The sequence below is a fragment of the Zootoca vivipara genome, chromosome 6 (assembly GCF_965207765.1).
Source record: "Zootoca vivipara chromosome 6, rZooViv2.hap1.1, whole genome shotgun sequence".
Classification (NCBI taxonomy): domain Eukaryota; kingdom Metazoa; phylum Chordata; class Lepidosauria; order Squamata; family Lacertidae; genus Zootoca; species Zootoca vivipara.
The window spans coordinates 32078748-32102492 of NC_142589.1; the positions used below are offsets into that span (position 1 = coordinate 32078748).

Here is a 23745-nt window from a genome sequence, read left to right on the forward strand (position 1 = left end):
CACAGCACAGAAAGTGCTGCCCCACAATGCTCCGCGGCACCTCATTTGCAGTGCCGTGGAGCATTGTGGGGCAGCACTTTCTGTGCTGTGCTCGCTGTGACTTGGAGGAGTGTGGGCTGAAGTTAGCCCAGGTCCAGGTCCAGGTTTCCCTCAACGGAGGCAGCTTTGCTGCCGCTGCTGCTGTTTCACTTCAGCCGAGCAGGCCGAGGCGGAGCACAGCTGGCAGTGTCCCTGCCTGCCGTGCCGTGCTCTCCAGCTGCCCGCCGTGCCTGGCCCTGCCTGACAGGGTGCCGGACCATGGCGGCTGGTATAGTTAAGACGGCCCTGCCCGCTGCAAGATTGTGTACCCGACCAAGAAGGTGAACTGCCTTGACAACAGTGCGTGCCACGAGCTGTTTTATACCATTTTCACTCTTTTGCTTCTTTGGGGGGGGCAGCTGCCCCCCTGCCCCACGCTGGGTACGCCCATGCTGGGAGGTCAAAGCTGTGTGTCCCCCCCCCATGTCTGTTCTGCACCACCCTAAACTAGACTGTTGTGTGTCAAGATACTGAGCTCATGCATTTGGTTCAGTAAGAAACTTCCAGGTAATAGTTGAAATTAAAAGAAAGCAGATGTCCCCCCCCCCTTCTAGTTGCAAGCACTCACAATTACTTGCATCTGATAATCTTTTACCAGGTCTTCAAGGTCAAGATGGCCAGTTCATTAATTGGGGAAACATTATTCAGCTCTAGTCACAAGAAAACCGTAGACTCTCAGACCTGGCTAGTAGTTGGGCATTCCCTTCTCATTCCTCCATGTGCATCCCTCTTGAAGTGGCATGCTCGGTGGAAGATGACCATCCCAGATAGGACCGTGCCACTCCTCAGTCAAGAGCATAGGATGGCAGCGCTCCCCTGCCAGAACCCCCAAACTGTGGTTAATCTGCAACAGTAGTGGAAGCTCCCAATCTCCTCATGGCCATCCTAGAGAAGGGGGCGGGGAAGGGTAGCCTGAGGTACATAGCAGCTCATCCCTATACAGTAATGCTAAACTATGGTTGAATCTTATATGTGCTGTGTATGCAGTAACTAACATAAGCAAAAAATTAAAAAAATTGTCCAGTAGCACCTTAGAGACCAACTATGTTTGTTTGGGGTATAAGCATGCACACTGAAAGCTTATACCCAGAACAAACTTGGTCTCTAAGGTGCTACTGGACAATTTTATATTTCGAACCAACATGACTGTCTACCTGAATCTAGTAACATAAGCAAAACGACATGTCTAGGTCTTGATGAATGTACAGTCTCCTCTATTTTAGTGCACAAAGCAAGTTTCTGCTGACTGCTGCCACCCCAGGAAACATCTAGGAGTTTTAGGAGTTTTAGGAGGTTGGGGTGACGTTTCATGGGGAAATGACTGCTATTAAGATTTATTTTCCTCAAGCACAGGCTGTAAAATAAGGGAAAGCTACAGATCACTTGCTAAATAAGTTAGCATGGTGACTTTGTTATAAGAATTGCAAGGAGGGAAAATAAGTCTGATATGTTATTACCATACAATTCTGCTATTCGGGGGATGCAAGTTTAGCTGAGGATTTCATAAGAGTTGCTTGTATTTTAATAGTGAATAGAATCCTTATTAAGACAGATTAGGGAAATCCTGGATCTCTTTCCATTTTGCAGCATCTTAGCTGGATTGTAATAATAATAACAACAACAACCATTAGACTATAAAATAACTACCAGAATACTAGAAAACATCCAGCCATATTATTTCTTCTATACGCAACATACATAACAAGTATGCTTTTTTCTGTATGTACTATTTTCTTCCAGTATTAAAAACCAGCAGATGGGCAGATAGGACTACAGGAAAAGGGGGAGAACCATGTATGCCATCTGTAATCCCTTAAATAAAAAGGTGGGATATAAAAATGCAATAAAGAGATGCAATACAGTATATAAGCCTCAATAAGTGCTTGGAACCCCAGAGTATCTCATTGCTTGGAGATTGGGGTGGAGTGTATCAATACTTAGCACCTAACTGGCTTCCTTGGTTCAGAAAAGGTCCCCACTGTCACAATTCCTAGTGGCAGATTTCTGTGTCACTCAGAAGCAAGCCCAGCTGAATTCCCCTGGGAACTGTGGACCCTTGAATTCTGTGATTCGGCCCAGCATGTTGCCAATAGTTTCTGAAAGAGCAACTGCAACCTCCTCTCCCTTGATATCCATCTGCAAAACAGGCAGCAGTTTGAGAAGCACATCAAAATGAGCCTATTAGTATTAATTGTGGTGCTTACCTAGCTCACAAGCATTTCTGCATATTTAAATCATCTTTATAAAACACTTTGCCATCCCGGATGAAAGGGAGGAGCAGAGAGCAGTACGTCTGCCCGACAATTCCATTTGTTTGACTCGCTCAGAGATGTCTTCATGAATCCACGCGCAGAAACAAAGGAGAAATGGTGTCGGAGAACAAAAGCCTTTGATTATTGAGAATGAAGCCGAACAGCAATTAGGTGTTTTTTTGAAAAGAAAAACAAGATTCTTTAATTGCTTGAGCCTCTAACACAGCCTCCGTTTGTCTTCCTTTGTAATAATAATGTTGTCTTATTTTTGAATACCCATGGGCACAGAGCGGGGGGTGGGGGGACCCAAACTAGTTTCAGTTTAGAAGTGTACAGTTGCTTGAAGACAATAGATATCTGAGTTGCATTTAGCCCTAGGTGAATCCATAAATTTCAGTTTCTCAGTTTCTCCCAGTTTCAAGTTCAGTTCTCTACATTCCCACATCAGTTGATGATGATGACAATCATTCAATTTATCACCCACCCTTCAGCCTAAAGTCCCAGGGCGGATCACGACATTGAAACACAATATTAAAAACAGTTTAAAAACAACTTACAATTATATAATTCTCATGAAAATAATAAGCATTGCAGTGTAGATTTATCCTAAGACTTACTCCTTAGATGCAATTTTGCCCAATATAAAAGCAGCTTCTATTAATATCACACATTTTTGCAATTATTTTCATTTTTATATATGCATTTTCATGCACACTTTATGCACATATGACTTGGCTGGAGAATTGCACTCGCTAAAATTCTCAGAAGGGAATGTTTCGAAGGATGGTGCATCCCTGTTTGTATACTGTTTCTGAAAGTGCAAGTTACCGGTAGATAGGCTTGCCTTCAAAGTGCTTTTGTGTGGCTAGAAATGTGTCCTTCAACTGTGATAATACCTCTTGCTTGCTGGGAAGGATGGAGAGATAGTTGGAGTGCGTGCTTAGAAACCACTGGCTTTTGCACAGCAGGAATGCAGCCTTTCATACAAAGGTATAAGTCACATCCATTGCTCTGTCCACTTTTGCATCTGACTTCACCCAACATGGGCATGTGGTCCCCAAAAGGTTGTCAATGAAAGGATGTGGCCCTCAAAAGGCTCTCCCTTCTTATTCTAATTCATAGCTCAATCTCTCAGCTTTTACACCATACCTATACCTGTCCCTTCTCCAACAGACCAAATCTCTGTGGTTTAAGAACTCCTGGTCTACAACCATAACAGCATCTGGTCTACAACCATAACAGCATCTGATCAAATTGCTCTCCAAAACAAAACAAAACAAACCCATCTATGTTGGGATGCTTTCGTTGTGTGCCTTACAGAACTCTTCAAAGTGGCCTAATTTAGTTATAGCCATTCAATTTCAAGGAGTCAAGAGGAAGGAAAGATTGGTCCCAAAAGGTTGAAATTAAGGTCATTGGTAGACAATGTAACAGCCTCCATCCTGAAAACGATTACTTCTTGTCAGGTCCTTTGTAATAAAGGACTTTGATTTCCAAGGGGCTCCAGGTCATTTATCCTCTGAGAAGGCTAACGTTCAGGCAGAACTTCACCCGCATTGTATCGAGCTGTTAATTTAACAGCTCTGCTGTTATGTTCAGAGGCAAGGAAATTGCAGATGACTGTGCCAAATTACCGAAGTATTCTGAAATCTGACTCCTGTGACCTGTGTTCCAGTGGAAATTAATTTGGTCCAGAATCTGCAAACAGAACTTTAACCTTTGGAAAGTTGGAGAACCTTTGGAAGGGGAAGTGGGGAAAGAGAGAAGGAAATGTCACCCAGCAATCAAAGACTGAATGCCATCAAGCTTTCCACCCATCCACCTCAGACCTTTCAAGATTGTAATTCTGCAGCTGGGTAGACCCAGGTTCAAATGCTTGACCAACAACTGCAATAGCCCTGGAATGTGCAGCCCCTTTCACGGATCCAGACCAGCTATGCTTGCTGTTGTCGATCACATTTTCAAGTCACAAAATTAGCCCCATGTATACTTTTGGCAGGGACGTGGGTGGTGCTGTGGGTTAAACCACAGAGCCTAGGGCTTGCCGATCAGAAGGTTGGCGGTTCGAATCCCCGCAACGGGGTGAGCTCCCGTTGCTCAGTCCCAGCTCCTGCCAACCTAGCAGTTCGAAAGCACGTAAAAAAAAAGTGCAAGTACGGTAGATAAATAGGTACCGCTACAGCAGGAAGGTAAACAGCGTTTCCATGTGCTGCTCTGGTTGTCCAGAAGCGGCTTTTTCATGCTGGCCACATGACCTGGAAGCTGTATGCTGGCTCCCTCAGCCAATAATGCAAGATGAGCGCCGCAACCTCAGAGTCAGTCATGACTGGACCTATCTGTCAGGGGTCCCTTTCCTAATACAGTCCTCTTAACAAAGTTGCCAACTGACCTGGAACAAAAACCAGCCTGACATGCTCCTGTGCTCAGAAGCTATCTGGGGAACAATTGTGTGGCAGAAGCTGGGCAGTGTCACTACTTCTGCTACTGGATTTGGTCTTAGGGGACGAGTGCTTCAGAGGAGAGGCTGCTCTTTATTTAAGGTCATGATAGTTATGTTCTACCTTCACTGTCAGATAATGCCAATTGCCGGGAATCGCAAGTGGGTAGAGTTGTTGTTGTGTTCAGGTCCTGCTTTGGGTTTCCCATAGACATCTGTTGGGCCACTGTGGGGATGCTGAACTCAATGGGCCAATGTCCTGATCCAGCATGCCTCTTCTTATATTCTTAAGGGCAGGACAGCCAGACTCACCACTGACATTGGTTATAGATTTAAGAACATGTGCTTGAGATTGCTTTCCCCTCCTACCTCTCATTCCTTGCCTCGTATCTTTTTAGATTGTGAACCTAAGGGCAGGAAGTGTGTAGGAGCTTATTTCTTTCTGTAAGCTGCCCATTACCATCTGATGATAGCCCTCCTCAAGTGTTTGCTGTAAACCTGTCATGGCCCATAAATCCAGCACCAATTCAGAGAGACAGGCCAAGTTCAGGGTCCTGAGCTGACTGCTGGAGATCAGGAGACTACAGTGCCTAGGTCTGTCAGATGGAAGCCTCCAGAAGAACCTCCCAGACCACCATTGCCTGTTCTCACAGTGAATCACAGAATCATAGAGTTGGAAGAGACCACAAGGGCCATGCAGTCCAACCCCCTGCCAAGGAGGAAACACCATCAAAGCATTCCTGACATATGGCTGTCAAGCCTATGCTTAAAGACCTCCAAAGAAGGAGACTCCACCACACTCCTTGGTAGCAAATTCCACTGCCGAACAGCTTACTGTCAGGAAGTTCTTCCTAATGTTTAGGTGGAATCTTCTTTCTTGTAGTTTGAATCCACTGCTCCGTGTCCGCTTCTCTGGAGCAGCAGAAAACAACCTTTCTCCCTCCTCTATATGACATCCTTTTATATATTTGAACATGGCTATCATATCACCCCTTAACCTTCTCTTCTCCAGGCTAAACATACCCAGCTCCCTAACCCGTTCCTCATAAGGTATCATTTCCAGGCCTTTGACCATTTTGGTTGCCCTCCTCTGGACACGTTCCAGCTTGTCTGTATCCTTCTTGAACTGTGGTGCCCAGAACTGGACACAGTACTCCAGGTGAGGTCTGACCAGAGCAGAATACAGTGGTACTATTACTTCCCTTGATCTAGATGCTATACAACTATTGATGCAGCCCAGAATTGCATTGGCTTTTTTAGCTGCTGCATTACACTGTTGACTCACGTCAAGTTTGTGGTCTACCAAGACTCCTAGATCCTTTTCACATGTACTGCTCTCAAGCCAGGTGTCTCCCATCCTGTATTTGTGCCTTTCATTTTCTTTTTCTTTTTTTGCCCAAGTGTAGTTCTTTACATTTCTCCCTGTTAAAATTCATCTTGTTTGTTTTGGCCCAGTTGTCTAATCTGTTAAGGTCATTTTGAAGTGTGATCCTGTCCTCTGGGGTATTAGCCACCCCTCCCAATTTGGTGTCATCTGCAAACTTGCTCAGGATGCCCTCAAGCCCATCATGCTGCATGAAGAAGTGTTTTATATTGGATGCCCTGGTGTTAAGTGAGAGGGAGAAAAACTGTTCTCTCGCCACTTTCTCCATGCCAAGCATACTTTTACAAACTTCTGCCACGACATTTTTCTCTCTCCTTTTCTGCAAAAGAAAAAGTCTTTGATAAATTTCAAAGCTAGTTCAGGTCAAGCCTATTGAGGAAGCATTGCCCGCACTCAGAATCAGCTTTGTTCATTCTTAGTGATGCTGCTCCACAGCCAGATCCAGTTGTCTGTGTGATGACATCCTCTTTACAGTTTCATTTTCAATTCCTTACCTAATGACCTCTTGGAATGGACTTCATCTTTTTTCCACAGTTGCTGCACACGGGGTCTTCTTGAACAGAGTTGCTGATCTTTCTTTTATATAACAGCTGGGGCTGATAGGAGCTGGTGTCCAAATTCCCTAGGGAGGCCGAGGCACTAAATTGGGAAAGCCTCTTTTGTACTTTCTGAATATTGTCTTGATTTTCTAGATCTATATCCCCTTTGGAGTTGAGAGCTAGGGATACAATTAGGCGGTTCCACCCCCCCCCGCCCCACCTTTGCCACTCTCAACATGGCAGAGACCTTTTTGCTGAGGCAAGTTCCGCCACACTCAGGACGGCTTACATGTTTCCTCCGCCCCTAGTCTGTTGCTATTGGCCGCGACAAGACATGGCGACCGCAGTGATCCAATCTCCTTCTTTGTTTTTCTTCCGCCCCCTGAGATAGCAAAAAGGAAGGCCTCCCGCCCCATTGACTTGCCCGAGTGTATACCGAATTTGGGATTCCGACAAACGAGGGAAACGGTTCGCTGGGCTTTATAATGCGCCGCGCGGGGCCGTGCGTAGCCTCGGCGCAGCACCAGCTCTTCCGCCACCTCGTTCTTCGCTCTTCCGGCAGGCCGAGGCCTAGCGCCGTCGCCATGGCAACCGCAGCCTTCCCAGGCCCGACGGCCATGGAGGAAGCTCTGAGCCGCGCCGTCCCGCCGCTGCCGCCTTACGAGACCCGGGAGAAAGTGGCGGCGCCAGCCGGGGCCGCCCTGGAGCAGCGCGGCGCGGAGTTCATGCGCTACTATTGCGCCCTGGAGAGCGGCAGGCCGAGGGCCGAGCTGTTGAGCCGTCTGGCCCGCGACTTCGGCGTCGAGCACGGCCGGGTGGCCGAAGTGAGCGGGAAGGTGGCCCGGCTGCTGCAGCAGCAACAACAGCAGCAGCAGCAACAGGAGGCGGCTGGGGGGAAAGGGGATCACGAACCCGGCGCCCTCCTGCAGGCCGAGGACCGGCTCCGCCACTACCTCACGCCGCGCTACCGGGGCCTCTTCCAGCACCTCGGCAGGCAGGAGGGCGGCCTCCGCTTCCTGGTGGAGCTCCGCAGGGACCTGCTTGAAGCCCTGGCGGCCAGGGAGGCCGAAGGGCCGCATGTTAGGGTGAGCCCCGGGAGGGTTTTTCTTTTCTTTTCTTTCAAATAAGTGTGTGTAACTCAGAGGAGACCAGTGGAAAACTCAGGGACGCAAGTTGGCAGTGTCTATTAATTTCAGTGTGTCTACTCTTGAATAAGGCTTAGTTGGTTGCAGCCGGCTGCTGTTAAAAATCTCGGAAGTGGCTTACAATTTATTCATTAATTGCTTTATTTACACCCCGCCTTTCTCCCAGTGCAAGACCCAAGGCGCCTCCCAACATTAATTTTAAACAGATTAAGTTAAAGCAATTTTTATTTAAAACAACAGCAACACACATATATTAGTAATATGTGGTCTGAAGGAGGTTTGTTTGCATGTACAGTAATGGGGAAGTTACAGGTAGGTAGCTGTGTTGGTCTGACTTAGTCGAAACAAAAAATTAAAAAATTCCTTCCAGTAGGTCCTTAGAGACCAACTAAGTTTGTCATTGGTATGAGCTTTTGTGTGCATTCGGGTATCTGAAAAAGTGTGCATGCACACGAAGGCTCATACCAATGACAAACAGTTGGTCTCTAAGGTGCTACTGGAAGGATTTTTTTTTATTTTTAGTAATGGGGAAGGTAGACATCCTCCGCAGCTCCAACTCTTCTCCTTTAAAAACAGCCTTGCAGGCAGAAATTCATTGAAGTTTATCGTAATTATTCTTATTTAAATGGCATAAATCACTTTTTTATATTCTTGCACCCATAGTTCTCCAGTGTTTTAACTTTGGGGCTTGTATTTGTTATTTTTGAATATGTGTCTTATTTTTATTTAAATTGCTTCATAAACTTGTTTTTTATAAGCAAGCCAGAGAACTTTTAGCTATTGGGATGGCGAATGTATACAACAGTCCTGTGAGGTTGGTAAGGCTGTCTTAATTTTTAAAAGTCATCTCAACCAGCAGCCGTCAACATAATCTTGTGTCAAAGCCATAAGTTAATGGTAAATTGTGTGAAGGACTCTGTCTCATCTGTGCTCCTTTAAGTCAGTCTTTTTGGGCAACCCCAAATTTTAGTGCTGTAGAGGTAAAAACTGTTGATATCATTATGCCTTGGAAATCAGCAAGTGGGGAGAGTCCTGTTTTGCTCAGGTCCTCCTTGCAGGCTTCCCACAGGCCACTGTGAGAACAGGATCTATATGGGCCTTTGGTCTGATCCAGCAGGGTTTTCCTTGCATTCTTAACAACGGTCAGGATTAAATTGAACAGCATAACTTTGAGGTAGGAGGTGAAGGAATCAATGGTGCAAAGGGAGGTGTTCATGACATCTTACATCTCCAGTCAGTTTTCCTCTGACTGAACACTCAGTGTAGTCCAAAACTGCATATCTTTCTAGATTGCACATTCCCCAGGTTTTATAGCTCTATTTCTGTGCTGCTGCTATCTGATACACTAAAATTAAGCAGGTGATGACCTTCCTGGAACTTCATGCCAAGAACATCGCCTGGTTTGCTTTTGTGTCAGCCTGCTGTTAAAAGTATGGAAGTAAGGCCTGCAGGAAGAGTGAACAGCCTGACAAGCTTTGGAAATGTCATGAAACCTACCAGTTTGATCTAACTTTGGAGAGAGTTGAGTATAAGTGTTTTTCACCCCACTCTTTACTTCATTGCCCTGGAGTCTTTGCTCTCCATTTGAGTGAAGTTCAGAATCCATGATGAAATTGTGTTTTATTCTGCTTGGGTGTTGTTGTTTTTAACTACCATAGATCTGAAGGGGCATTCTTTGTTGTTTAGTCGTCTTAGTCATGTTCAGCTCTCCGTGACCCCATGAACCAGAGCATGCCTTGGAAACACTCACTTCCTTCTCAAAGCTTCTCCTTTCTTATGTCCATGGAGTTTTTATGGCAAAATACTGGAGTGGGTTGCCAATGCAAATAAATGCAGGTAGTGGAGAGAAGGCTCCCTGTGACAGAAGTTTCCTTCCCAAAATGTTGAAGTTGATGAAGCCAGCATCAGGGTCAAAAGGCTCATCCCCACAGTCCCCTTCATCCCATAAGGTTTCAACACCTGAAGAGGACTATTACTACAAACTTATCCTACCACAAAATATAAACTATGTTCTATTTCACACTTCCCAAACTCCTCAGTCCTACCTCAGTGCCTACTCCTGCACTGAATATCAGGGTTCTAAATCTTGTGGGAAGTCTACATGAGTACAGCAGGCCACAGAAGTTCCCTTCCCAACATATAGGAGGTAATGAAACTGATGGCAGAGGTGAAGGGGGATGAAGCCAACAAGTTCGCAGTCCCACAGTTGAAATCACTGCGGGAGTGGGGTGGCAAGACTGAAGAGAACTATAGTGGGAAAAGTTTTTTTAAAAAATTCAGGAAGGTGAGAATTTGACATATTTGTTCCTCATATGTATGGGATGTTAGACCAGGGTGAGATGGGGTAAATGGGGGCAGGTTCACACATGCAATAAGTGGGGTGGGGGTGGAATGGTCACACAGTTGTGTGTGTACAATGTCTGATACTCATATACAGCACTGGCAGACATGCTTACTAGGGCAAAGTTTGTGTGTCAGTGCCAAGGTTCTGTTTTCCGCTGCTTCAGATCAGCACATGATGTGCTAATAATATGCTTGGCCTTGGCAACGAATGCTGAACGAAACACAAGAGATGCAGTCCAACTATTTCTCCACTAGCCTTGATGTTAGGCAAGATACATGACATATACTCTAGATTTTAAAAGTTTGACCAGAGAGTCAGTTGAGAAAAAATGTTTTCATAATACTTTTATACATGCCACTTCATACACCTGGACCAGTGTCTATATTTTTTTAAGATTCTGCTGCATATTGTACAGCTCATACTTGTAAGAAACAAGCTGTTTATAATTACAAGTATTACATATCTAGTTCAGAGTGTAGGAAGAATGGTAAGAACGCAAGCCCTTCCTTCTTCACTGGTTTGTTCCATCAGTTTTCCTTTGGCAGTGGTAGGCTGGCAGCGAATGCTGATCCCCAGCCCCCTGGGCAGAGACATTGAATAACACTACTGTTTAGTTCCATTATTGTACAGATGCTGCTGCTTTCTAAGAGCTTTCTACTTCTGCCAAGAAATTGGTACCCTTTTCCTGGACCTATCTTTTTTGGCTGCAGCTCCTCTCAGCTAACTAGTAGCCTTTCTAAAAGATGGCAGCATCAGCGGTTAAATATTTTCCCCCATCCACATAGATACAGTTTAGCAGGAGCAAACAGAATGTTCCGAAAACGTCATTTTAAAATGACACACTGTGCACTAGTTATATGGGGTTTTATATCTGGTTAATTCAGCACTACAAATTGGAAGCTCCAGAAGCCTTATCCTATAAACCTGCTTTAGTAACTTCAGTTTAAATAGCTTCCTGTAGAGTAGCAGTTCTGCCACATGTGTCAGGAGAACAGTTAATCCTTGTTGAAGATCCTGCTTTTGAGCCATCAAATGGCATTTTAACATATCTTGTTGAGCTTCTTACATGCCCAAACACTGATCAAGTGAGTCCTCTTGTGCTGCATTAGTGTGCTGCAGCCAGGGCAGGGCAACAAATACTGGTGTAGTAGAGTCAGTGACTGCTGATGTAGCCTATTGTGAGTTCTGGAATTTTCATACATAATCCCCAGAGCTGCTACAGCATCTTGTAGGATGAGGCCATCACCAGCAATAGTTTCCACACGTTCACAGCATTTATTTATTCTCTCCCTTAATGACACTACTTCTATCCAATGCATGACTGAGTATATTGCAGTCATAAATAAGATTGTTTGGTCATCAAGATACAAGTGCTGTTGGAATATGACTGAATTATATGTTTTTAGATATGATTTGTAGTCCTCATCTTGCTGGTCTTGCTAGTGTGACCGAGGCTGAGGTCATTGGATCCCTACTACTCATGATGAACAAATGGTCCTCTGCAGCAGTAGAACTGTAGCCTGTTCCTATAGCTCGGAGCATATAAGCAGAAAAGTTGGATGTTGCATTATGTGAACAATGAATAGTGGAGTTTAAATCGAGAGAGAATGCACATCCCTCAAAATATGGATAGATTTGTATTCAAGGGTAGTATTCTAAGGTTAAACAGTCACCAGGATCAAGAGCAATGGCCCAGAGAAAATGACTCTACTCCTTAGTGACTAGTTGCTAAGAAACAGTAAATGTCTTCCTGCTGAATTTGTGGAAGATGATAGATTCTTGTGACCTAGGTACAGCGCTTCTATTCAGGCATATCTGCCAGCAAAAGTTCAACTGTACATTTTATGGTAAAAAGAATTTCCCTGAGAGTATAAAAAATGTCCTTTGGCAGCATGGAAGACCCATCTATTTTTAAGCACCAAGGAGATTTTGCTTTTCTTTCAAGGCATGATGTGCCCCAGAGCTCCTCTTTAAGTCTCATCGCCTATAAAGTTTTACACATCTCTGTAGTCAAAACAATAGTAAACCATGTGGACAGCGCAATAATATTGTTTCTAAAAATGGTCTTGACACCAGTATCTGACTAAGCAGTCAGACCTTTGCAAGTGAAGCAGGGATTGTAGAAATTCTAGCTCAATATTTAAATAAGGCAAACAGTCAAGGAGATTTTGCTGTTATATATATTTCAATGAGGACAATAACTTTCAAAGTGCCCTTTGCAAGGAGCTAACAGCTTGAAATCCTGATTTTATAAATTGCTCATTTAGGTTTACATGCATCATGGCAACCCTTGTGTGCTATTACATATCCATTATAGAAGCTGACATTTATTTATTTAGGTAATTTATATACTGCTCAATATTTCAAAGAAATTGCAAAGTTGTTTACATAATAAAAAACATCAGAAATAAACACACAAGCTACAATAAAAATCAACATTTTAAAGCAGCACAAAACATATGGAGACCATATTAGCCACTAGTAGATCCAAAATACAGAAATATAACAGAAGCAAGCAGCCCTGCACCAAATATAGAAGTTTGCATGTACTCTCAATTCTGCTGCTATTATCTCCCTTTACCACAGGAACATCCAGATCCACAACTGCAACTTCACTAGTAGTCTTGCAAACGTTAATTTAGAGAAAAGGTAGTTAACTCCAAGTAACTCAAATTAATGACAACCTGCATTACAATATTCTGAGTTTTTCTTAATGGAAGTTAGAAGAACTGCTTTATTTTTTATGCATTAAGTCAATGGTTCACAACTGATTGTTTCTCCATCATCCCCATTCTCCATTACCCCATCATCCCCAACCTAAATTGGGAAGGAGGGCTACCCTTTTGTTCTAATGAAGCTTCCTTGTGGTTGGTTTTAGGAGTTGGCAATTGATATTACATTAGAAATATGATCCTCATATGCAGAAGGCTGTCTGCATTTGACTGTGCAAGAATCACTTGCATTGGTCCAGGATTAGGTAACCCAGAAAATATTAAATTGTGTATTAGGAAGTAGAAGCAGCATAAAGCAAAAAGTATTTCAGACTTTCTTCCCCAATAATGAGCTTAGATAAGAAATATATTGGCCATACTCATTAAATATGTTTCTTAGTTTCCTGGAAAGAACAATAATTTTCTGCCTCACATGTGATGCTGTAGAAATTCTATCTGGATTCATGTCTTGCCACCTGAGCTAGACTTCTTGAGAAGGACAATAATGTTATTTCTGGAGGCATTGGGTTTTTCAGTTTCTCTTACTGATTTGGAGTTAGTAGACTCAGAACTGTACGAGGTTCTTCCTGATTATCATGAGTTCGTTTTGTCTATAGCAGACATGCTGCTGAAGCTTTTCTGCTTTCTGTGGAATATTTTGGGGATTGTTGCTTTGACTTTTTCATTGAAAGGCAAAGAGAACACTTCTGTTGGATTAGAATAGGAATCCACAGGCCTTTTGAGCTTGTGGGCACATTTGGAATTTTGAGAGAGCATAGTGGGCACCCTCACAAAGTGACTGATGTGGCTTCTCTCTCCCATGCAAAACACCCATCTCACACAATGCATTTCTTTCTCTCCCTTTCCCAGGCAAACCAGCTGTTTTACAAAAAGCAAATTCTCCCTTTGCCAACCAACTTATCCTTTCTCATTTGTTTCTTTCTCCACAGTCATCTATCCATACATGAACTCTTTTGCTCCTAGATGCTCTTCCTTTCCCCCATTAGCTATTTGCCTTGCACTGAGGCATAGCTGCTTCATTGTACTTCTTCTCTTTGGCATCAACGTGTCCTGTTTCTGGTCCATTGGGACTGTGATGTTAAATTTATGTGATATTTAGGACACACAGAACATAATTTGCATACAGAAAGGAAAGCACCAAACTTGATATTGACAATTCTGAAAAGAGAGAGTTAATAGATATAATTAAATGAAGTACAGTGGTACCTCGGGTTACAAACGCTTCAGGTTACAGACTCCGCTAACCTGGAAGTACCGGTAGTACCTCAGGTTGAGAACTTTACTTCAGGATGAGAACAGAAATCGCGCGGTGGTGGCGCGGTGACAGCGGGAGGCCCCATTAGCTAAAGTGGTACCTCATGTTAAGAACGGACCTCCGGAATGAATTAAGTTCTTAACCCGAGGTACCACTGCATCTGTCTTAATGTGGAACAGAGTAATAAATTAAAGTTTAAACAAAATGTGTGTATCTGTGAATGAAGCATTTAGAGCCAGGATATAAGATTGACTTTTGCTGCTTTGGTGTCTTTTGGGAGACAATAATTAATTTAACTTAATGCTATCGATGGATTACTGTAGAATGAAGTGTCTATGGTGTATACTACTCAGAGCTAGTATACTAATCCAGTAGCAAATATAGTGTATAAAAGGATAATCTGTTGTTTTTGATAGAAAAGCTTTCATTTGGGGGTTTTGGAAGTAATTACCTTGGTCAAGTGAAAACTCTCTGATGTATTCCTTTAAGTACTTCATTTTTTATTCTTGTAAGAGCATTATGGCAGATGTCTGTGCTTTGCTGAGATTGTTCTGAGATCTCAGTTCATGAAACTGTGTTGTGCATTTTTCAATAAATTGTCAGGTAGATGAGGATGTCCTGAGTATTTTGTAGCAGCAAACTACCTCATCAACCTAATGTCTCCTGCTGGTTGAATTGTTATTTTCTGTAACATGTCCCACTATATTTATTTGCTTATACTGAGGTCTATGGCAGAGGAATCTAAACAGTATTTTTATGGATTACCCCCTTCAACAATTTGCAGACACTTAACAAATGCACCCTCATATATGGTTTCAGAGGATGTTAAACATTTGCTCTGTATAATAGCAATTTTACCATTCAAAAAAAGGGGAATTGCTAGCTGTAAAATATTTCAAGATGGATTGTTAGCTGTTCTCTATTCATTACCAGCCTCAGGTCAGTCTCCACTATTTTGTGTTTAGTTTAAAATTACTTAGTCTGTTCCCCCACCCCGTCCCCAGTAAACTTGTTTTTAAGCATATACTTCATACAACAATGCAGTGTTGGGAATGAAACTCTGGGGGATTCTTTGGAAAGCCAGTAACTGTCCGCACTAGAAAATGCTCCCAAGGTCATTCTGAGTCTAGCCATAAATTGCAGCAAATTCAAGTACCAAGACAGGCAGGAAAGCTTTTTTTTACTATGCTTCCCAAGAGGTTGAGTTGCCTTGATGCTAAACCCTCAGCAGCTGATGTCCCTTTGGAGCAATGATGCTCCAGCTGACATTGCAAGGGGTGATAACTTGTGGCAGCTGTCACTTACTACACTGTGCATTGGTGGTGCCTTTATTTCTATAAACAGACATTTTTGTATGGGTTTTTAAATGTTTTATTCAGTTTACATTCTGCACACCAGTTGAAAAACATCTTACTATGCCAGAGGACTTGCAAGGATGTCTGCCAAGGTCCTTCACGGTTTGACATGATTTCATCAGTGTGAACAGGGCCACAGCTGCAGGGTCTCTTCATCTCCTTTCCACCAACCTCCTAGTCCACAAATGTGTGGCAGTAGGAGGCATAGTTTTGCCTGATCCTCCATACATTGACCTTAAGCGGTACAGCAGAGCTCATTATCGGCCATTGGCTAGGATGGGCTAGCAGACAGATTACCTAAGCTGCACTTGAGAAATACTACTGCAGGGATCAAACATAACTCCTTGCTTTATTTGTACATACATAAATAAATAAAAAGTTTTTAAAAAATATAACTCCTTGCCTCCTTTTTCTGTTTTTGGAAAAGCTGTTATCTAAAGTTAACACATAAGCTGGTGATTGCATCACATTTAATTATCTTTCTTCTATCACGTCCTTCTGCCAGAATTCTCTGGGAAGTATATATAGAGTAGGTTGTGAAAGACCATTCAATTTAATTCAGTTGAAAAAAAGTGATTGCCAAAACATGCAAGCACTGTTCCTGTCATCTGAGGTGAGGTGGATAGTGTCCAGAGAAAGGACCTGCTCAATTATAACACTCAATTTATGGACCCTCCCCCAAGCTTCCAGCAAACCTTGCACAGCACCCACAGTTTCAGGCACCAGGCAAAGACCTCTCTGTTCTTAAATCTTGAGCTTCGGCCCCCTTTAATCTGTTACTTTAAAAATCTGTTGGTTATTGTTGGATTTTTAAAATATTGACGTGTGACTTTACTGTTCTCTTTACTGCATAGAAATTCTTAAACATAATAATGAAATAATACTTATTTGAGTGAAGACTAGTCATTATCATTTATATTAAATATAATGGAAGACTAAGACTCTAGTCCTGTAGGCATTTACCTGGGAGCAAATCTCATTGAACTCAGTGGGGGTTTCATTTTGAATAGATGCCTATAGTTTAGTGCTGTAAGCAACCCTCTTGGTTGCCATGAACCTATGTTGTTATGCTGCTTCTACTGCTGAATTGATGAAATGGTTTTCCCTCTCTTATTTTTAGGAAATGAATGGAGTGTTAAAGAACATGCTTTCAGAATGGTTTTCCACAGGATTCCTAAATTTAGAGCGAGTTACATGGCAGTCACCTTGTGAGATTCTTCAAAAGATTAGCGAGTAAGTGCCAAGAATTGCTGGTGTCTTCTTTTTAAAAAGTTCAGGAAGTCATGTACACATGCAGATTCAAGGTTGCATGACAAAATAAATCTAGGGGAGAGAGCAGACCTTTGTGAGTGTTTTCTCTCTGTGTTAAAATGTAATTGTTATTTCCCCCCAGTAGTGAAGCTGTACATCCTGTTAGAAACTGGATGGACATGAAACGCCGTGTTGGATCTTACAGAAGGTGCTATTACTTTGCCCACTGTGCAATACCTGGCGAGCCGTTGGTTGTTCTGCATGTTGCACTTACAGACGAGATATCTAGCAGTATCCAGGTATAGTTGCTTGACTTAATTTGTGAAAATTTTTGTTGCACATTAATCATCAGGTCTTGAGCATGTGACTATGGAACACTTGCAAGCAGATTCTTGGAAATAAAGTACCTAAACATAATCAAGCAGTATTTTCTAAGTGGAAACTTGTGATTGAAACAAATGTCTTAATATAACATTTCAAGCAATTCCATGAAAAAAATGCTTTTGTGAGCATGTTAAGTAGCTCATTTGTCTATACAGTACTAACCTCTGTTAATCATTTGTGGTCAAGAAGAAGAAAAATATATAATTAATAATAATTGTTCATGCAGCTTCCATGCTTAGTTGCCTAGAGTGTGTTGTTGCTTTCTATTGATGACTAAGGAAGTGATTAGCCTGTCTTAATACTATTTCTTAGATGTCTCTTATTTCTTTGTTTACTAATATTTTTGAAAGTCGTCAAACAGCAGCAAGTGCTTTTATGCATGTTATCTTTAGAAGTAAGATTTTCTTGTGAAATTTCTTGGAACTGTCCATAGGGGTAATAACTAGAATTAAGAATGATTCATAGTTACATGTGGTGTCCAGATCATCTGAACCAGAATTACAAAAGCAAGCTTAATGTAGATTTGTAAACTGATTTGAATTAAGTTTTATTTGTTAAAGCATTTTATATATTTCTCTTTGTCCTGTTGGGTTTCAGAGCAGTGTATGAAATCTGAATTGACAAACCATAGTTGAGGCTGTTGCTCTGCCTTCTGGAAGCCGCTTGAACACAAGGTTGAGAGGGCTGAGTAGAAGCAAAACACAAACAAACAAGCAGCTCTGAACTATGGTTAGTGCAAGCAGTGGTTTGGTGTGATGTTCAAATTCATCCAGTGTAGCAGAGAATTAAATAGTTGTCATTTTAGCCCTGTAAAATGTTAGGCGTTAGGCTACTGCTCATACTTCACAGCAATATTACACTCTGTTGATGAAAATAGGAGACTTAAGCAAACTTTGGCCACTGTCCTGAGACTTTCTTTAGGCAAACAGGAGGGCTTGCACATGCCCAGTTGAGTACTGACATCTTGTGTTTTCCTATTATCAAGCCCTAATGCTGCACCATGAGCTGCTTGTTAAACTCTCAACATGACAGCTGAGTATGCAAAGCAAGTCATCTGGGTCACAGGATTCAGTGGGTTATAGAATGTGAAATTGTTGAATTTTGATGGTGATTGCAGTTACCAATGTTACTTATGGTTAATTTTTCTCTAGGCCATAGTGAAGGAGATTCCCCCCTTAGAAGTTGAGGATCTGAACAAAATCACCACTGCAATTTTCTATTCAATCAGTTTGACTCAGCAGGGCCTGCAGGGTGTGGAGCTGGGGACGTACCTCATCAAGCGAGTTGTTAAGGAACTGCAGGTATGTGTGAAAAATTGCCATCTGGTTATAGTACTAGAATCTAATTTGCATTTATCTTCATTTCTTCTGGTGCACTTGTACTTGAAATGCAGCGTATAGGAACACAGGAAACTCCTTATGCAGAGTCAAATCATTGATCCACCTTGCTCAGTATTGTCTGCATAAAATGGCAACAATGTTCCAAGGTTCCAGGAAGAAAACCTTTGCAGCCTCACCTAGAAATACCAGGGACTGAACCTTGTGTGCAAATCATGTGCTCGACCACTGACCACCCTTCCCCCAAGGTAGTGGTGGAGAAACTCTGGAATGCAAGCCAGGGACCACAAGCCACTGGACCTTAAGAGTTTGGCTCACCAGGCTGTTTGGGAATAAACCATGCCCACCTCTTCAAAGAGCCCTGTTGGAAATTCGCAAATTAGCAGTGTGTAGTGTTCACCCTACTTTTCCAGACTTCTTGATAATGGGATTCCTGTGTTCAGAGACTGCCTAGGTCAAATTCACATATTGGAAGAGCCAGAGTGTGACTTTCCCTTCATCAAGTATGTGAAATGAAGCATTCTGAAAGAGCCCCAACATGGTAGGATTGTGAAAAGTTTTTTATTATGATAAAGTAACGTTTGTTAACTTGTTACCCAGGTGTCCTGTCACAGAGAATCATTTATGTCATATCTAATGAATGTGAAAATCTTACTATAATACTTTCACCTCATCTGTTAACTTAGGTTCCTGGAAATTACCACTCCTAGTGGGTTTGGGATTGTTCACTTGGGTTAAAGTCCACGGGGTTTTTTTGTGTGTGTTTTTTTGTGAGCACTGTATGCTTTAAACTTAGTTTAAGGCAGATGCTTTGGAATTTGTCTTAAGAGTGCAGCCTACCCATTTAAATACCAAACTAAATTACTTGGTACTGCTCCATTTGCTGGGGTTCATTCCCATAGTACTAATGTGTTATAATACATTTCTCATGGCTGGATGTGAAATATCCTTTGGGGAATAAACAATGCAGGGAAAATAAGATATATCATTATTTGCTTTGTTTTCTCTCATCTATTTGATTAATTCCAAATCACTTAATTTCAAGCTTCTGTAACTTTTAATTTCCCAAGAAAAAGAACATGTTAAATTATTGCCATCATGGCTATGTCAGAATGTGAAGTGACATACTTTGAAGTTTGAACTGGAGTGGTGAAAATTTTAACCATTTGAGCCCTGAGATGTTTGTGAACTTCAGTAACTGTGGGTTAGTTTAAGACAGTCCTCCCCAAACTGCGGCCCTCCAGATGTTTTGGCCTACAACTCCCATGATCCCTAGCTAAGAGGACCAGTGGTCAGGGATGATGGGAATTGTAGTCCAAAACATCTGGAGGGCCGAAGTTTGGGGGTGCCTGGTTTAAGAGGATAAACAAGAATAAACCACATCGGGCATCTATCTAAGTTGCAAAAGGAACAGGGTTACCTAAGATGCTGCACTTTTAAAAAACTAGGCCATTCTCCAGTAAAAATTATTCAGTCCTTTATCCATGTTTGCCTTCACTTTAACCCAGTGTGACACTTCTGTCTGTAAATGCCACTGTAGCCTCAGAAACTGCATCTCAGCTGCCACTCTTCATAAAGGTAGCTGCAAACATCACCTATTAACATGTCATGCTACTAGATCACAAACAGTACCCAGGATTGGGAGTGTGCAGTCATTCTAGTAAACATTTTTGTGTGTGACAGCAGGCCACAGATTTTGATTTCTGTTTCCTTTCCCAGGTATCAGCAGGAATTAGCTTTAAAACTTTGCAATGCATCTGATAAAGTGGGTTCTATCGGATAAAAGCTTATGCTGCAATAAATTTTAGGCTGTAAGCGTGTCATAAGACTCTATGTGTTAAATCTTTGCAATGTGCAAGATAGGACCAACAAACCAAGCTTATTTTAAAGAGGAGTTATTCTGTCGGGTGAGGCTGTTGGCAATGACTACTTTAATCTGTAATAGTCAGGATAAAGATGGTGGCATTGCTTTCTTTTCCCCCTTGCCTTGGCTAATGCAGTTCAGTGTTGTTTTAGATGAGTCACTGATAATAGAAAGGAATCTGCAACCTTCTACAGAAGCAGCAACAAAATAAACCCAGCATCTACTTCTTAATGGAGTGTGGGTTTCTGACAAGGAAATAAACATTAACGGATCTCTACTAGCAACCCTGGAAAGTAGCGCATCAATTTAGCAGCAGCATAAATGGCCATGCTTTACTGCATCTATTTATTATTTTCTTCAGGAACTGGCCACATAAGATAAGCTTCTAAACTCAGCCATTCATCAGATATGAGATACTACAGAAACTGGGTCGTTTTGCCAGTTTGTCTTGTTATTTCTTAAAATAAAAGAAGCACATGGTTGCTTTTCTTATACCTCCCCCCATTCCAAACAGACTCTGCCTTAATAAATTATGCTGAGGTTTACTCTTTTTTTTGTAAACAAAAGAAATGCTATTAAAAAATACATCAAGTTCTACATATAGGAGAGTGCTGTTGCACTTACATCCTGCTTGTGGGCTTCCTACAGCCACTGTGGAGGCAAAATGCTGAACTACAGTGGTACCTCAACTTACGAATTTAATCCGTTCTGAATGGACTTTTGTAAGTCGAAAAACTCGTAAGTCGAAGCCAATGGGGAATTTTTTTTTAAAAAAAGTAAGTCAAAAAAATCCTATCTAAACCGCATCCAAAATGGCGGACGGAACTCTGTTCGTAACTCGAAACATTCGTAAGTCGAGTCATTCGTAAGTCGAGGTACCACTGTAGATTGGTCTGACCCAGCAGTGCTCTTACAATAACAGAATCATAGAATTGTACAGTTGATCCAGAGCTTTCCCATTTCACCCATGTGGACTATGCTGTTCAAATAAATACTCTGTTCAGGTTAGGGGCACCTGAATTTTTAGCTACAAGCTTTGTTGTTATGGAAATAGGAATGCCTTACTTCCTTGTCCAGACTCTTTATTCTAAAAGATGGCTTCAAGTCTTTTAACTCCTACCTCTAACTACCAGTCACTTGGTATATGTTAAACTCAAGAGTTTGTTTATTTAACTATTATTTTGTGTGTGAGAGAGAAAGAGGGGAGGGAGGCATATTTCTGCAGTTCCCTCAAATTGAAGATTCTTTTCCAGCGTGACTGCTACTCTGAATTCCCCACAGTGAAACTTAGTCTGATGAATGGAGACATTTTGTCTTTGCAGAGGATGGTGTGTTTGGGGGTGTACTGTCTTAGCTGTCCTGTTGCTAAACAGATTTAAACTGTGGATAAGATAAATATTTTTGTTCACCAAGCAGTTTGGCAGCCTCTGAGTTTTTCAAGAGCCTGAGAAGTGGTTGCTTATCTCACATACTTGGAGCGGGATCTATTAGTTGTTAGAGAATGGCTGATGAAGCCTTTATGGTATGGAAACTACCCTGCTGGGAGCTTAATTTACTACCTCAGTCTTGGGATCTTGAGAACTTGATATGTTGGACAGAGGATATTTATTTCATTAGACAGAAATGAGAGATGAGGGATTTGTATCTTAAATGTTTTCCCACCTCGGTAGGTATGTTTTTCAACTGTGTTCTGAAATGGTTCTAAAAGGATATTAAACTCACATAACCAGCATGCTCTTAAGGTCCAATTCTGCTCATTTATGAAGGTGATCTGTTTCCTTTGCTGATTCTAAGAATTGATTTGGCCAATTTCTGGGAAAACATAGTATGTGTTCTTGCTATTAGAGTCCTTATCCTACTGAGCTTATAATAATCATAATAATAAATGCTTTTCTTTATAAACTGAAAAATTGCAGGTGGAATTTCCTCAGATCAAAGTCTTCTCTACTCTGTCTCCCATTCCGGGATTCACCAAATGGTTCCTGGGCCTTCTTTCTTCACAGTCCAAGGAGATGGGCAGATGTGATCCTTTCACAGATCCTGAATATCAAGAAATATCTGAGATCACAGGAGACCCTGCTGTTGAAATTCTAAAACGCCTCTTAGCAAACAATGAATGGGTGAGGTCAGAAAGACTGGTCCGAGCTTTACAGCAGCCGCTTATGAGACTGTGTGCCTGGTATCTGTATGGAGAGAAGCACCGTGGCTATGCCCTTAACCCTGTGGCAAACTTCCATCTTCAGAACGGTGCAGTGTTATGGCGTTTGAACTGGATGGCCGACACAAGCCCCCGTGGCATCACTGCCTCTTGCGGAATGATGGTCAACTATCGCTATTTTTTGGAGGACACTATGAGTAACAGTGCTGCATATCTTGGAACTAAACAGATTAAAGCCTCAGAGCAGGTTCTATCCTTAGTAACTCAGTTTCAGCAGAACAGCAAACTTTAAATAAATGAGGCAGCTTAAAAAACAACAAATGCCTATTTAATTAAATGAGAGTCTTGTGGTGTTTGTATATAAAAAGAGGGACTGTTGCTGATAAACCCAGCAGACATTGTCCCTAATCTCATCAAAGATTCAGTATTGAACTGCCAGGCCATTCTTGTTGCATTGACATGCTTTGCCAGAGAGGAAGAGCACATTTATGTTCTGGATGATACTTCCTGCAAACTGAAAGAGCTGGGTAAACTATACTTAGTGAAATGGCAAGCCAGTGCTGACTCCTATGAACTGTGTGTTGTCCCTAGCCTTGCTCACCAAATCAATAGCCTTGTTTAATCCACATCTTCAAAAGAGTCGCTGAACACCTGAATGCTCTGACACATTAAAGGGAGAGGGAGATCAATACCAGAGTTACTAGATAAAAGGGACAAGTAAGGGAAGACTTTTTGTCCAAGTGCACAAACAAAACAGCATCTCAGAGCACCACTCCAATAAGATGTTTGTTTTACACACCCTTGCCTTCTGTTCTGTGCTAAACTCTTTGATCAGGCCATCCATGTTGGCATGGCACAGAATGCCACCACTTGAGTTATAGCTTTGCTAGGTCGGAGTGTGGAAACACCTTGGTGTGTGTTTGTTTGTGATTTTGGCTCCTCTACTCAAGTACTCTCCAGATAACAAGTGTATGGAATGAAGTGTCTGCAGCTTTGCAGTAACTAGTTATGATTTCAGAAGTAAAATCAAGACTTCAAATATTGAAGAGAGAAAAGTAAGTTGTAATGTGTTTTATGACATTTACAGACTTGTTTTGAATATAAATGATATTTTTTAACTTGCAGAATTATTTATTTATTAATCTGAAATGTTCTATATTAAAATAAGATTTTGCTGTGAAAACAGGCCCTCTCTGTTTTTCATGTGGTGCAGCTACTTTAGCTAAGTCT

At 42.0% G+C, this 23745-nt stretch overlaps 1 protein-coding gene across 1 annotated transcript; it reads left to right on the plus strand.

Annotated features, from left to right (window-relative positions):
• The first annotated feature begins 6167 nt into the window (after positions 1 to 6167).
• On the plus strand, positions 6168 to 23698 carry MLYCD (malonyl-CoA decarboxylase). Its single transcript, XM_035119667.3, has 5 exons — positions 6168 to 7775; positions 16642 to 16754; positions 16915 to 17071; positions 18308 to 18457; positions 22274 to 23698. Exons 1-5 carry the CDS (start codon positions 7176 to 7178, stop codon positions 22805 to 22807), a joined length of 1554 nt encoding a protein of 517 aa, XP_034975558.3. The 5' UTR covers positions 6168 to 7175; the 3' UTR covers positions 22808 to 23698.
• The last annotated feature ends 47 nt before the right edge of the window (positions 23699 to 23745 follow it).